The 16202-nt window shown below is 45.8% G+C and overlaps 1 protein-coding gene across 14 annotated transcripts in view; it reads right to left on the bottom strand.

Annotated features, from left to right (window-relative positions):
• Nucleotides 1–243: 243 nt before the first annotated feature.
• Nucleotides 244–16202, bottom strand: part of LOC135425314 (transient receptor potential cation channel subfamily V member 2-like) — a 23875-nt gene continuing 7916 nt past the window's right edge. For 2 of the 14 annotated variants that reach the window (XM_064677483.1, XM_064677489.1), the window contains exons 2-17: nucleotides 14845–14929; nucleotides 11166–14506; nucleotides 9963–10258; nucleotides 9178–9311; nucleotides 8730–8882; nucleotides 7920–8060; nucleotides 7133–7431; nucleotides 6536–6712; nucleotides 5937–6095; nucleotides 5715–5810; nucleotides 5132–5202; nucleotides 4270–4435; nucleotides 3063–3524; nucleotides 2596–2714; nucleotides 2029–2123; nucleotides 244–1368 (exon numbers count right to left, since the gene is read on the bottom strand). In XM_064677483.1, the coding sequence (XP_064533553.1) occupies nucleotides 1238–1368; nucleotides 2029–2123; nucleotides 2596–2714; nucleotides 3063–3524; nucleotides 4270–4435; nucleotides 5132–5202; nucleotides 5715–5810; nucleotides 5937–6095; nucleotides 6536–6712; nucleotides 7133–7431; nucleotides 7920–8060; nucleotides 8730–8882; nucleotides 9178–9311; nucleotides 9963–10201 (2442 nt within the window). In that variant the 5' untranslated portion in view covers nucleotides 10202–10258; nucleotides 11166–14506; nucleotides 14845–14929 and the 3' untranslated portion in view covers nucleotides 244–1237. Of the gene's footprint in view, nucleotides 1411–2028; nucleotides 2124–2595; nucleotides 2715–3062; nucleotides 3525–4269; nucleotides 4436–5131; nucleotides 5203–5714; nucleotides 5811–5936; nucleotides 6096–6535; nucleotides 6713–7132; nucleotides 7432–7919; nucleotides 8061–8729; nucleotides 8883–9177; nucleotides 9312–9962; nucleotides 10259–11165; nucleotides 14507–14844; nucleotides 14930–16202 lie in introns of all 14 variants that reach the window. The other 12 variants (XM_064677486.1, XM_064677491.1, XM_064677480.1 and 9 more) reach the window with 11 other exon arrangements.

Here is a 16202-nt window from a genome sequence, read left to right as displayed (position 1 = left end):
TGGGGGTATCACTATTCCTTGCATGGAAGGTTCATCCAGTGCAGCATCAGCTGCTCAATGCTCAGATGTGGCTGCACAAACTGACAGGAGGTTGTGAAAAACAAGTTAACTGGCACAGCAGTGAGGGCAGCACAGCACTAGGGGAAATGTCATCAGGAATTAGATAAGGCCTTAGAGTCCACACTGATCAAAGCTTCTCCTGCTTTTTGAGAAAGACTGAAACACTGAAAATATATCCAATGCTTTTCAATGAAGCAAAGTTGCTATATTGACAGTTTACAGAAATATCACATTATTATACTTAAATATAGTGAAAAGTGAGACAGCTCATTTTTATCTCTTTTCCACAGAGTTTAGGCTGCCCCTCCTGCCTGGGGCAGGGTGCACGTCACAGAAAGCAATGAGGTCCTTGCAAACATTTGCAGCAAGACAGGATGCCAAGACTGCCAAGACTGACAGGAAGTGTCAACCACACAGTAAGTTTTGGCCCATCAGTCTCTCAGAGCCACGAGCAGGATTCTGCTGCTGCTTATTACAGAGACAGAGCAACCTGTGAGAGACAGATGTCTCCAAATTTCACCGTGTGAACTTACAGGTCTGGGAAATCCACATCAGCTTTTGTGCTTTTAAGCAAACGTGCACATTGTGCAAAGGATTTCATTCCAATACTGTAAAATGGGGATTCTGATGTGGACTGACCACGGAGCACTGCAGGTGCTGCCACAGACACTCAGAGCAGCTCTTGCTGACTGCACACTGAGTATTTGTCCGCTCGTGCCTCACACAAGCAACATTTTGCACAGAAGCCAACTCCACCCTGAGCAACTTTTTATGACTCTACAACATTTTTTATTCCAAAGCACTTCAGTTCAGTCTCTTGTGGCAAAAGAATAAGTCGACCCACTCTTTTCTAGGTCACTGCATCAGCATCATTCCTGTACAGCTCAGGGAGCACTGCCTTCCCAGAGACCACTCCCCACTGCCCCAGGAGCTCACTCTTGCTCTTGTATCTTTAGACATAGCAGTAAGAAAGTGTCAGGCAGAGAAAGTTGAGTAAAAATAGTTTCTTCAAAGGAAATTAATGATTAAAGTGCATAAAAGTATTTAAAGCCACAGGCTGAACCACAGTCCTCGACAAAATGCACTTTAATACTGATAATGCCTTCAATTCTTCCAGCTGCTATAGGAAGAACTACTCCTTTGGAGATGGGAGCAAGGTTGCAACTCAGAAAACCTGTTAAAGATCTCTGGTTTGTCCCTGCAAAGGCATCATCTCTGTTGCTGATGGCTGGGGCTTCAGGAGTGACTGCTCCTCTGAGGCAGCTGATCTCGGAGGTTTCTGTGGTTCCCGTTTCCACGATCTTGTCTCTGCAGCAGGAGACACAGGAACGGCCCTTCATCAGCAGGAAGCTGACAAAGGGACCCAGTTTAGAAGGGTGCAGGTTTAGGGAACACTCAGCACACACCAGATAATGTTTTAAGCACTGCAACCTCCCCAGTCCTAGAAAACTGGCATCTAGGAAGAACCCGCACTGCAAGGGTAGGAGGTTGTGTTCAAATCCAAGCTCTGCCAGGCTGAACAAAAAATTTCCAGAGAAAGTAACAGCTCTCTGTTCAACACAGAGTTTCATTCCCAGCATGATCTCAGGCAGAATTTGACCAAGTTGTCAGTGTTAATGCCCAGACTCCTGTTCTAAAAGCCCTGTGATTTTAACACTTGCAGTATGAGTGGGCCTAAATTTTACCACTTCTGTAAAAAAAGCAGTGTTCCCTGCCCATTTCTACCAGAGGTAAGTAGGAATGGCATCTCCTTTATTCTCACTGTTTGTTCCCAAACCCTGAACAGATCCATACCTACACTAAATCTTTATTTTCTCAGCTCACAAGTGGTACTGTGAGAAAGCAATTTCATAAGCCAGTTGGCCAGTCTAAAATCTCCATTAACGAAGACATAATAACTTGCCAAGAGTAGTTGCTGAGTAGGAAGCTAAAAGGGTACTGAAGACCTTTCTTCACGGTTTAATTTACCTTCTGGATTTATTTCTGAATCACTGGTGTTTCCAGGGTCTTCCTTCAGAACTCCCACATCCTTTGCCCAATCTGTCCATTTAATTTCCTCTACTCTGGAGAGACAAAATGCAACAGATACTGATGCATGGAGCACAGCATTTCAACCCAGAGCTCACAGTTCCAACCCAGCATCCCAACCCAGCTCATCCTGCCAATACAATCCTGATGGTTTGGCTGCAGCAGCAGCACCTTACAGAGCTCTTCTTTGAGTAGATCTTCTGTAGCCTAAGCTCCATGAAGTAAAACATCTTCTCTCACTGCGTGTTGTAGGTTGTTTGTTTTAAAATACTCCAGTTCCTCCAGTTCAGATTCTTAATACAAAGGTGACAATGCTGGCAGCTCATTTTAGCTCTCAAACTTCCAGGCTGGCAATCACCAACCAATCTGCATGTACCCAGGAATATGTGGTTGAGTCACTGCTGAGTCAGTGCTGAAATTCTCTGTGGCTGTTCAGGGTTACCAGGCTGTGAATCATGGGATCCCACTGCCTGCTAGGCTGGAGTGTAAAGGATATATCTGTCTTACCTGAAACACCACCTCTCATCTTTCTTATTGAGCCCCACTGACATGAAGCAGCCAGATCTCCTCTTCCCACCCTGGCGCCACAGCCAGGCCTTCTCTATTTCTAGAATAGCAATAGCCCTCTGGAAGAAGAAATCCATGTCAGAGAGAAATCAGGGCATTTACAGAGCCCAGCACTTCTTTTCAATTAAATCTCCCCCAATCAGCAACTACTTTGACTTAGAGAGTCACTTTGGAACCCAATCCCAAAGTGCTCCTTCACGTAATGGTACCAGCCAGTTACTCTCTCGAGTTCCTTGTGCACGTGGATCATGCAAAGAGCAAGAGTTGTAAATACATCTAAAAATGATGTCAGGATGTACCACTAGAGTGGCAAATTTACATAAAAGACTTATGTAAAGGTTTAGGACAAAAAGACAGGCACTGCCATCTCTGATTTTGTGGGACTCGAGCAGAACTTTGGGCCTCACCTGCAGCTTCCAGACGCTCTTGCTGTAACCAGAAATGTCTGTGACTGTCTCGCTCATGAGGGCGATCAGCATGTTGAGCAGAAGGATGTAAGTGAGTATCACAAAGAGCAGCAGCAGGAGCATGACAAAATATCTGAATCTGGCATGTTCGTGGAAATCCAGGTCACCCATCCCGATGGTGATCTTGAAGAGCTCCAGGGAGACGCTGAGCAGCCCCCCATACATGGCGTGGCTCCCAGTGCTCTCCAGGTGAGCCAGGGACTTGTTCTGGGAGACTGAGGGAGCGTCGCCCATCAGAGTGACCAGAGCTGTGAGAAAAACAGAATTCAGGTTCTCCTCAGAAAAACCCACTTCTCGCAGCCCAGCCCACACCGTAACGCTGAGCGAGGGCTCACCCGCAGCAAAGCCGAAGAGGAAGATCATGTAAACCAAGAGGAAACGCAGCAGATCCCTCATGATGGTCTGAAACACAAATCAGGAGGGAGCACTGTTCTTTATCTTGCATGAAATCACCAGGATGATCCCCTCTTCTCACACATCATAACCAACCCCCAGGAACAATACTGAAAGCAAGCTGGAAAGTGCTTCTATCCAGTTTAAGGAACTACTCATAGATGTTAAAGTAATTCCTCAGGTAAGTAACATCATTGGTAGCTTAATCTGACAGTACTATGTGGACTTATTTATTGTTATGTTTGTATGAAGAGGTTCTTTGAAACAAATCAATATCCTGTCAGTTCCCCAGTACGGCTGTTTCCAAACTGTTGCAACACACACATCCCTCTCTCTCCCATCTCCATGGGGTTTGCACAAGCAGGGATCAGAATTCTTCCCTGGCACCTCATTTCACCTCTGCTTTGCCTTTCTAGTCCCCGACTCCCCTGTAGACCCAGGAAAACTTCCCAGGCCAAGTCTAACAGTTCCAGGGAACTCACACCAGTTTTCCCTGCTAGTTTTGAGTTGTTTTGTGACAAACAGTGTCAGCTGCTGTCACCTGCCCTATTCAATGAGAGCACACCAGTGGCTTCCTGCAGTTGTACTTGAAGACACTGATCTAATCTCCTGCAATATCTGTACTTCCACAGTCAGGACATCAAGTCCATTTATGGTTTTCATGGTGCTGAGAGGAGGAAAGCAATCACAGGACTCCTGTTACTTGCTCACACCCAAAAGCTTTTCATGTAGAGGTTTTCCCCCAGGCACTGACCTTCTGTATCATGACACTGTAGATCCCAGTGCGCTGGAAGCCCCGGGTGTAATAGAGAGTGTTCACCCACCCCAAAAGCAGGGAGAACACCATCACTGCCACATAGTTTTCTGAGCTGGCACCATACAGGACTGCTGACAGCAGCAATGAGAATGCCTGGATGAAACTGGAGACAAGCAGAATGACACAGTGACTCACCTCAACAGATCTGATCTCTTCCCATTGCAGATCTGTTCTGTTTTTCAATGAAAAGCAAATTTTAGGAGGCTACAAGGAGCATACAAATGGCAGACTATCAGAAGAGTTTATATAGAATCAGAGAATAGTTTGGGTTGGAAGGGACTTTAAAGATCATCTAGTTCCAGACCTGCAAATTGCTGCAGTTTTGTTATAAACTGGTTAATCTCACAGTGTGGAAACTCTGAACTGCTTGATGTAACTCCCATAACTGATATTAAATGGGAAAAAAAAGGTAACTCTTAGAACACAGGCCCACATCCAGGCACACACATACATTGATGCACACTTCTCCTCAGAAAACTTGGAAGTTCTTTTCCTTTCAACTAATTCTGAGCCACAGTGACAGTGTGATTGAGAACTTGAGCTCTTTTTCTGACAAATATATGTTCTCTAACTGTGGAATAATTGAGGGTCTGACCTTCACAGACAGACCCTGCCCAGGAAACTCCATCACAACAAAGGATTAGGACAAGAGGTAGAAGTGAGCAGGGATGGGAAGAGACAGTGGCAGAGGATCAATGTTTCCTGCTCACCACCTCTCTAGCAACATTAGAGACACACAGCAGAGAACCAATTCCAATTCCACCAAACTTTCACTGTGAAAACCCCTGCAGGGACATACATCAGGATCTCGATGCAGCTGTCAGAGCACATGGTCTTCAGGGACTGGCGTCTCCTCCTCAAGTACAGACTCTGGGAGGGAAAAATCAATGGGAGCCATTCATCAAAACCAGAGCTGGTTAGAGAGTGATCACACACAGCCTATGGCTCGGGGGAAAGCTTTGCTCCGTGAGCTCCTCTTCATGCTTCCATCTCCAAGATCCCAAATTTCAGTTAGTCATACTTCTAAGACGAAAAAAGGCCTTACTTATAAAGGGCAAGGATAAACAAGGGCTGAATCATGGCTCAGCCCCATGTCCTTATTAATAGACTGCATTAAATGCCAGGGATGCATTTTTATACCATAAATCATAGAAGTCTCTCAGAATTATTTGCTGTTGTCAAACCATGATTCCTCTTGCCCAGCAACCTGGCTTGTGCCACCCCTGTCACTGCTAGATCCCACTGACACTGCATGTCCCTCCTGCCATCCACTCCTGCACATCCTGATGCGAGGAGAACTGAATCTGCTGCCTCCATGTCAGTGACAGTTCCTATTTTTTTTTTGCTTTCTTACAATGAAACTGGACCAGAGACCCCCATACCTGAGCAAAGATCAGATAAATGCCTCCTAACAAGATAATGATCAGTCCAGAGACCCACAGGAAGCCTCCAGCTGTGAATTCCACTGGAAATGAAGGCTGCAAGATAAAAACAAAACCACCCAAACTTGTGAATACAGGCAGAGGCAGTGATGATAACCACACACAACCTTTTAAAGTCTGCTCCATCCATCCAGGCCTTTCCAGATAAAAGAGTGGACCCACCTTTACCCGTAAGGGCTGATAGTAGGCTATGGCTGTAAAGATGATCATGAATGACAAGTACGAGACAAAACTGAAGTAGAATCTCTTGGAAGCAAAAGTTTCCCATTTTTGCTGAAGCAGTTTGTTCAGTGGCTCCAAAACCACCATCTTGTACCGGTTCTATGGGGAAACAAACAACAAAAAAAAGGACCTGTGTGTCAACAGCAGTGAAAACTCAGCAGAGGATTGTCTTTTTCAGTGTTGGAGCTCAGTGGCTCCAGTTGGAGAATCACTAAGGGTTTATTCAGTCAGGCCTTGCAGTATGAAAGAAATCAACCATCCCATAAGAAGATGGCTTGGCTTCATCAAGGTATTTGGACACACCCAGACTTAGGACAACCAAAGGACCAAAAATTTCTCTCAAATTATAGGCGATCAGAGGCAGGCCAAGCAGACTCTAAATAATGAAATCTGCAAACCTTCCCATCATGCATTTCTTTCTCAGAAAAATTATCATCAGGAACACCACATTAACTCGAAGTGATTTGCACAATTACACAGCAACGCTGTCAGAGGACAGCACAAAGGTGCTGCTGTGTGACCTCCAGCGAAGCCCTCACCGGGGTGTCGCTGCTGTAGGCCAGGATCTCCAGCACAGAGTTCTCCTCGAAGCTGTCCAAGGAGGACAGGTCATAGAGGGACACGTGGATGGGACCGTAGGTCCACTCCGTGAACTTGCGGGACAGGTGCCGGTACACGGGGTCCTTGATCTCCCTCTGGATGATGTGCCTGAAGATCTGAAGAGAAACCAAGGGCACAGGAAAACATGCATGTGATGAAGGTGCAGAAGGATGGAGCTGTACCCAAACCACCTTCCCCCAGCACACCTGGATTTGTGCCCTACAAGCCTGGACACATCAGACACCAGGATTTGGCTAAAAGCAGGCAATGAACTACATCTTGTATCTGCTCTCCCAGGAGTAGAACCAGATTCAGTCCAGACCAGCTGTCCTGGGTGGGACAGAGAGCAGCAGCCAACTGAGGCTCTGCAGGACACTGAGTGACCTGGAGGTGACCTCCTTGACCCCTGTCAGCAGCGTTACCACGGGTTGGGTGCAAGATGCTCCTCCCTCAAACCCCACTGCTGCACTGAGGGTGCACGTTACACTCTCCCTTGTTCCTCATCAACCCCAGGGATTCCCTCTGGTTGTCTTTACCTCCACTTTGCCTGTCTTGGCAGCGAGCTGCAGAGGATTTAACCCATCATAATTCACTATCTCCTCCAGTTTACACGTTGGGTCAAGCTTCACACCTGCCTTCAGGATCTCAACATACGTTGCGCTCACAAACTTGGTGTTCTCCTCAGTGTCATCTGCAATCATCACCAGGGCATGGAGGACTGTGTTGCCCTGTGTGTCCTGCTCCTGGAGCCTGGCTTTCTGGTGGGGATTGTTTAGGAGATAGTCCACCACATCAAGCTGGTTGGTACAAGCAGCCAAGGAGAGGGGAAGTTCACCTGAAGAGATCAGGACACAGTATTTGGAGACAAAGCAGAAAGGGGCAAAAAAGAATTAAATTTTGAAAAAAAGCAATTCTAGGAAAATATATTGAGCCTAGAGTTTTATCACTGGAACACAGAACAAGTTTTTTCTCAGTGTCTCTAGATTCAGAAAGTGTTTTGCAGTAAACAATTACTCTTTTTTTCTGGGGGCAGCTGAAACACTTTCCCAGACCTCTAATTTGGCTGACCTAACCAAGTATTGGTCTCTATCTGAAACCTCTCAGGTGGGATTAAATACATAAAACCAAAGATGATGGCAAATACTAACTGGACACCCCAGATGTGAAAGGATCCTGCCATTCAAGTAAGTCAAGGCCTTGATTAAAGGACACTGGAGATGGCAACTCATGCACAGATGGGCAAACCCAACTAGAATTAATTAGTGATGTCACATACAGTAGGGCAATAAAGAAAGGGAAGGAACATGTTGCACACTGACTCACCAAAATAAAAGTAAACTCCTTCTTTCTTCTTCCTGAAGAATTCCCCGTAGGCTCTGGCATGGACATCAGCTCCATTCTCCACCAGCAGCTTCACTAAAGGGAGGCTCCTTTTCTCTATGGCAATGTGCAGTGCTGTCTGGCCTGAGGAAACAGCAAAACCTGTCACCCCGTGCCCCTCTCAGAGGGGACAGGACAGGACTTGAGCAAAAGCTGCATGTTCTGCACAGCAACTGCAGCCCCAGAGCTGGGCAGGGCTGGGGGGCAGCTCAGGACTTCCAACAATAGTCCTTGGAATATTGCAGGCTCTGAGGCAGAAGACAAGCCTCAAAACTATCCAAAATTCAACACAAGACCAGGCAATTCCCCTTGCCTGGCACTGAGATCCCAAGCAGCCACGAGAGGATTAAGACAACCATATGTGTACATGACCGTGCTGCACATTTGCTATTGAAAGCACAACCCAAACAGCAGAATTCATTTAAAAAATGATATATTATTTCTTTTTCATTTTTAGAATTGCTTTTTATGCTTTCCCAAGCAAATCCTCTCATTTCTTGGGTTATTAAACATGTACCATTTCTGTTTTACAGACCAAGAACAAAGTTGGCAGCAGGGTATAATTCAAGGCCAAAGAAGATGCAGCAGCAGAATCAGAAAACAAAAGGTGAGTAGGCTGTTGCTGTAACTGCACCATAACTCTGCATCTGCAGTGCTGAATAAGCTCCAGTTCCCCTCCTTTTCCTTGTGCCTGCACATCTCACCTGTCTAATGGGGAAGCTGCTCTGCCACAGCACCACGACAGAACCTTACCTCTGTAGTAGCAGTCAGAGCACGACACATTGACAAGTGGCCTGGGATTCCGTGTCTTTTGGTCTATTTGAAGCAAGACTGCTATTGTGTCATTCTTTCCATTTTTTAAGTTCAACAGGGCTTTCATTAAGCAGGTCTTCCCAGTCTTTGCATCTGGTAGAAAGAGAGTATTGAATGGGTTGTGTGTGTACTTTGCACACAGCTGTATTACTTGATTCAGAACTTAAATTGCTCTGTAGGATCAAAGATAATCATTATTAAAGGTTTTTATCAGTATTTTTAGTCTGCACTAGAGGCAAAAACCTTAGTATATATTTAATTAATGGCCTTCTCCATCCTCAGGTGAACATTAGAAAATAAAAGAAAGGACAGAGGGCTGGACAAAGCAAATAACCATGAGCAGATTCCCCTGCTAAGCCTGTTCATGGAATACTGAGCAGGAATCTACCTGTGTATTCAGAATCCGTGAGAAATTTGGAGGTTCTCCTCAAGTACTCGAACAAACCATCCAGTGCCTCGGGGGTGCCCCTGGTGACTGCGCTGAACACACGGTCCCTGTCAAAGCGATTTGGGTCCTTTGGGCTGTAGGAAAAGGGCCAAGTGTTAGGAAGTTCTGGAGAGCAGAGACAGGAGCATGCCCTGAGTCCTAGTGGGACAGTGTAGGAAAGGAGGGAGGGAGGAAAGTTTGTCAGAAAAAAAAAAAAAAAACAAGTATTTTATTTTTGAGTCGAGGGAAAAATAGAGACTGTTATTTCCCAGAATTCTCTTAAGTGGCTGCTCTTTCCATCAGTTGGAGCTCTTCCCAGATCCAGTCTGATGTGCAACCCTGGCATGCATCCAGAGCACAAAGAGAAGCCCAAGATAGCTGCAGGACCGGAGTCAGGCCCATCACATGGTGGAAGCACTCTGTGAGCTGGTTTACATCCCTCCCTGGCAAGAACAGCTCAGCTGGACAGAGCTCCATGAGAAGCTGCTCTGACACCCAACGTGGCTTATTTGTGTTAGCTCAGATCTACCCAAAATACACCTCAACACGTGGGCACCTTCCAGGGGCAGCAGCAGAGGCCTAATAGACCCCCTTTCTGCTTTTAATGCCTTCCTACCAGATGCCTGCAATATTCCTACATTGCCACTTTTAGTTTAGACTTGGTAAAGTCTATAGGCCCCTATACAGGGCAGGGATCAGTAGAGATCACCCGGATCACCCCCTTCAGATACCCAACAGTTACTCACTTGCTGACGAGTCCTGGCCGATAATTCAGATTAACCTTGATTTTAGGAGCAAAATCACTGCTCTCCTTCTGGTAAGGTGTCTCCAAGGGTCGTGGCTCTCCTTTCTTTCCAGGTCCGGATCTTTCTTCCTTTTTACTGGGTGCAGGTTTATCTTCCTGGACACTGTCATCGGTTTCTAGCAATCCTATGAACCTGTTCCTCTGCCCCGGGCCCGGCTGCCCGTTGGTGAAGTTATCCATTTCTAGGAGAGATGGTCTTGCAGGTCAACAAAGATGTTCCCTGCTGGGGGACTAAACCTGTGAGGGAGGGGGAGAATTATTAACAGTTTGATCACAAACCCAGAATGTGTTCAGCGTGACACAGAGGAAAGCAAGTGCCCAGGTCCAGCGTTCTACAGTTGACTGTGGGTCCCTTGAGAGGGAGATTCAGTAAAACTCTGCACAGTAGCAGTATTTGAATAAAGGATCGGGGTCTTGAACAGAGTTCCACTGGAGAAGTTCAAAAGCAGCTCACGAAATACAAGCTGCAAACTTGTCTGCAGCACATCTGAATCCCCTTGGTGAGATGACCTCACCTGTTGGCAGCAGCACAGGTCCCTTACATAAAAGGCAAGGAAAGTGGCTCTTTAGGAGACTATGATCATTGTTCTTGTCTCAGTGCAACCAACACAGGCTGGTCACCAAGTGGCCAAAATGATAAGATTCACTGTAGGCCTTCTTTGGAACAGTGATAAGTTTGTTCATGATCCCCATTGAGGAGCATTACACTATTTATACAGGGAAAACACGTGCACAAATTGTATTTCCCTCATGCATCCTGACATTTCATCCTGGGGCAAAATGAGTGGGGTCTCCCCCAATATTTGGAGCTGTTGGCTCTCCAGGAGAGCACAGGCTCTGAACTCCCAGCTCCACGGCACAGGCAAACACACTGCCCAGCTGCCCTGGGGACACTCCCAGCCCTGGGAGCCTGCACAGAGCACAGCTTGACCCAAACCTGCTGCACAGAGAGCACCAGTCTCAGCAGAGCACCCAGCCAGTCCCCTTCTCTCATCTAATACATCCTGAACTCCTTTCTGACTCTTTTAAAACATCTCTTCGCATATATCTGGATATATCTCAGACCACACCCAACACACAGTGTCTGAAGTCAATGTGACTGCAGATTCACACAGTTTGCAATTAAACATCCACAATGACCAACCTGCAGCGGAGCTTTTGTTAATAACTCTGTCTCCTTCCCATGCACTCCCTCCAAATGGTTAACAGGTTTTCTCTGAGGAGAAATCTCCCTTGCTGGGACTACAGCCAGACTCCATAGCCTGTACCAGCAAAGAGGTAAATGGACACAGCATAAGCAATTTGGCTTAGATCAGGGTGTGCAGAAACACAGTTCTTAGGCAGAAAACAGCCACAAAGCATCTTTATGCGGCTCACAGCAAGAAATCCAAGGGCTGATTTCAAGACAAACGTTTATGATAATTCAGACATTCAGTTTAGTCTGCGCTCTAATGACAAACATTCCTCTCCACTCACAGGCAAACACCCCATAATGCTGTTTCAGACTCACTTCCTTCCCCAGAACACTTACTGGTACGTTTGCCGATGCTTCGGGGGGCTATTTGTACTTCCATAATAGTTTGCTTGTCCTTTTCTGTCTTCCTTTCCCCCAAATCATTTCTCAGCTGCAGTTTCCATCTCTCCGCAGCGCTCGGGAGAGTTATTTATTGTCAGTCTTGTACAGACAGACCAGCTGGTTTAAAAGCAAGAGCAAAATGGTCCCGTAAAAAGGACCCTACACCCACTTGGTGCGTCCCTGGGAAACACAGGGAGTGCTCTCTGCTTGCCAGCTCAGCTTCCACTTCTCCACTCAAGAACTGAGTTATTTCTTTCTGAGACCCCACCAAGCTGTTTTGAGAAGTGCAGCACCAAGCCCTGCTGTCAGAACAGGAAGAGCACAGCACTTACCCCAAGTTGTTGCAAGCTCCACCCAAGAACAGATCTGACAAGGAGTCCCAACAGAGCCTTCAGAGGGTAAATGATCTCTCAGTAGAAACCAAGTCCAATACCAACAAGTGTTAATAAGCATGAAAGCAGACCCAAAATTATTTACATCCATGGGTGAGAATCCTCCTCTTCTGCAGAGAAGACCATGTTCATATTAGCAGTCTGCTAATGGCACAGCTTTGAACTCCTGGCTGGTGATGGTCCATGAGAGAATCCAAGGAATAGTCACAGATTCCTGTTATTTACTCAACTGTATGGCTTTTTGCAAAGTGAAGGAGGGCTTGCACAGGAAATGACTAGATAGATTTCTCAGTAAAAGAGAGAGCCAATGAGTGCAGTGCTCTTATATGGGAAAGCTGCCTGGCTATTGCAAATTCAGAATGCTTAACCCCTGCCTGCACATATAGAGCCAATGCCTTGTGGCTCCCAACCACAGCCCTCTCACAGCTCAGGGGACGAGGTGGATTTGCCCCTGGCAGTGCCAGAGCCCATGGTGCAGTTGTGAGGTTTGCCACAGGCTCCCTCAGTCAGCCCCAGGACAAGCAAAAGTGCCTGGAAACAGCTGAGCTCAACTGTTCCTGTGGGAAGCCAGATCTCCTCACACAAGTTCATACCCCCCAGTTACGAGGCAGCATAAACTGTGTAAATGTGACCCTACAAAATCAGCTGCTCATCACGAGCACAGGGAACAGCACAAAGCAGCCCCAGTTCAGAAACACTCAGGCCACTGGTCACTTAATTTGCTTCTTGTGCCCATTTCTTAATGGGCTGGTTCTCCAAAGGTGTGCAAATCTTGGAGAGGCTTCTCCTGGGAGCACAGACTGGCCACCCCTACAACTGACTGTTCTTGGGACCATGCACACACCCCAATACTGCTTCACTTACCACTCACAAAACAGGACCTCTGAGAGACAGAGGACATCAACCCACACCACATGTTTTAGTTCTTTCTCTCCCTCTCTGAACAGCCCCGAGGAGGCAGCAAGATCATTTCCCACAGCACCAGCACAGGATGACATCCAGCACCCACTGCCTCAATAGCCTTCCCCAGAGGATGCTGCTGCAAGGATTCTCACCTGTACTCTTGATGCTTTACAAAGCCATTTATGTGGTCTAGAGCCCAACTAGAGAATCTCATTAACCAACAAAATGATAAAAAGCTCTTCTAATCCACACCTTGTCAGCAGGGGCACGTTCCAGGGTAAATCCCAAGAGTTTAGTTAACCACTGGTCCTAAAACATCGAGAAGGGGTGTCACATCATGACACACTGAACTCTGGCTGTGGCTTTCTTCTTCCAGACCCACCACGAGCCAAATGAGAGCCCAAAGCAACCCCCATCCCACAGGACTGCAGGATGCTGTGACGCTTCCTGGAATGTGGTCGTCACCCATAGAAACATTCCCAGATGGCTTCGACTTTGAGTCAGATGCAGGCTGTGAGATGACCTTCCTATAAATACATCCATTAAATGCCAGAGTGCCTTTTCCTCCTCATGGTCTTGCATGAGATTACAAGCTTATTTCTCAGATTCCTGTGTTTCAAAATGAAGCTGATCCAGGAACAACACAAAGCTGCTTCTTCTTTCCATGATGATTTCTTAATGATTCATTAAGACCCACAGAACAGCCTACAAAGAACAAACGGATAAATCCAAGACAAGATCTCGTCTCTCTTACCCCTTTCTCATTCCAGACTTGCACTGATTTAGCTCAGTTTGCTCTAGTTGTGTTACATCTAATTTACTGTGATATCAACAGAGATTCAGGCCCGGGAGTTTAGCTCAGACTAATGGGTTTAAATCCTCCTGGGCTTGTCCCCCAGCTTTCATTGGAGGCATCCCACCGTTGCAGCCAAGGAATGAAATCAGCCCACAAAAGTGCATCACAGCAGAGCTCTCTCTGCACATCTGGTTTTAATAACTCACACGGAGGGAGGAGAATGTGCAATTTGCTGGGAAAGGAATCGCTGCCAGCTGAGAGGTCACCCCAGCCAGACAGATCCATGGAGCTGCTGGGGAGCTCAGGAACACTGGGATGGGCACACACACACACACACACACACACACACACACACAAACACTGGGATGGGCACACACGTGTGCTCAGAGGAAACACTTGCACTTCCATGTGAGAGAAGGGAGAAGCAAAGCAGAAAGAAATCACAAAATCTGCCCAAATGTGTCCTTGGCAGTGACAGCATCCGAGGTCGGTGATGGGGTTGTGTCACTGCTGAGCTGGTGATGATGCTCAACAAGCATCTGGCCACCAAAATCCAAAATCCTGAGAGCTGTGAGGACTCAGGAGGAAACCATACAGAGCAGCATGCAGGGAGAATAAAAGCAGCAATTTAATTTCACCTGTCTGCCAGCGTGAATTTTACTAAAGCAGCATGTGATCCTCTTGCTTTTTGAGGCTTTTATGTGTGGGAGCAAGAAGGAATTCCACAGTTGGTCAGTACTTATTTTACTGAGGAAAATGTGTCTGTTTCTGCTGAGTTCCTCCTGACAAGAGAGACATGTTCTGTAAAAGCCTTCAATCTGGGAAGAGAGAAGTCAAACTCCTAAGCGAACTTTTAAGTAAATACATTATTTTTCATTTAATAATATTATCAATCATATTCATAATTACGGTTATAGATTACATATGGGGAAGCACAGTAATTCATGGCAGGAAAGAGTAATGACTGGAACCTGCTTAAACAGAAGGCAAAAGGAAGCACGAGGAACATGGTGTTCCACAGAAACAAGCACATTTTCTAAAATACAAATTCTCTGTTCACCTAAGTTCCCATTTTGACCAAATACTGGAAAATATAAGTCTTATGATTAATATCATGTTTTCTGCATACTGTAAATAGAAGTTCAAAGTCACTTACATGTGGGTGTAATTTAGTTACAGGATTGATCTGTGGCCACTCTCAGGTGTAGCAGCTCAAAATCATCCTCACGGGGGAGGGAAGCCTGTGATAACAACATGCAAGAGTGGAGCATTAAAATTCTCTTAAAAACAACAGGTAGGGCAGCAAAAGCCACGTGGTTAAGAAACAATTGTTTCTTTTAAAGGTGTACTTTCACACTTGGGAAAATGTCAAGTGTTTTTGCAAGGCCTGACCATTTTTTCCATGCAACTGTTACATAAAACCCACACTGAAGTGATGAATTTTAAGCGGCTTAATTTGTTAGTTACCCAGATGGAATCCTGTACCTCTAGGGACACCAGCCAGTGCCCAATCTAAAATATAAATATTCTTAAACATAATCCCTTGTCAGGACTTGCCTGATAGCCCAGGGGACTCAATTCATCTACGTGACAGTATTTCTGTAACTGCCAGTCCCACGTCATAACATCTAAAGGCTCCAATCTATACACTCCTCAGGCCTTTGAAGGAACATTCCAGCTCTCTTATTCCTAAAATGGAAGTATCTTTCTACTTGATGTATCCCTTTCTGTAGGATCACAGCCTGTAGGAACGCTCTGCTGACAATCAAACAGCAGCAAAATAGGAAGTCTAGCGGTGATGCTGGAAAATAGCCCGTTTGCGGAGGAACAGTGACATCCAGTGGCCACCGAGTAAACCTGAATTCCTGCTGCTTTCGAAACAGTCTCCATGGGAAATAGCAAAAAAAAAAAAAAAAAAAAAGAGAAACAGTTGCAGGCACACACTTGTGAGAATTAGTGCCATTCACTTACTCTTTGTATCAAAATAGTTAACAGAAACTCATCTAATTTATAAACATTCCAAACAAGGCTGGTTTGGATGATGCAGCAATATTTCACACACATAAAATCAGGCAGCCAAGGATCTTTGAACAGAGCCTTTGGAATTGTGGGACACGGCTGCAGAAATACTGAGGAATTTATTCCCAATGCTTATCTGCCTTAACCCTCACTTGCCCTATATGGGGCAGTTGCTAACAGAGCAAAACACCAAATGTATCCAAACCCCCATATAATGGGTTATCTGTCTTTTTATGGATATAGGTAATTGTTTTAAAGCACAGAAGACAAAACCCCTGAAGTCTTGGCTGGAGGGGTTTGTTGTTGTTTGGTTTTTTGTTTGTTTTCTTTTGCTTGGTTGGTTTGGGGTTTTTTTTGAGAGATCAGGCTAGAAATTAAATGGAGCAATAAGAAAAAAACGAAATGCCAGTCATAACGCTCAGCTTGCAGCAGAATTAAAAGATAATATCAGAATCTGTTGTCAGTCTGTGGGAGCACTAGGATCATTCTCATACC

Source organism: Pseudopipra pipra, chromosome 21 (assembly GCF_036250125.1).
Source record: "Pseudopipra pipra isolate bDixPip1 chromosome 21, bDixPip1.hap1, whole genome shotgun sequence".
In the NCBI taxonomy this organism is placed as follows: Eukaryota; Metazoa; Chordata; class Aves; order Passeriformes; family Pipridae; genus Pseudopipra; species Pseudopipra pipra.
This window is presented reverse-complemented; position numbering and strand designations above follow the sequence as displayed.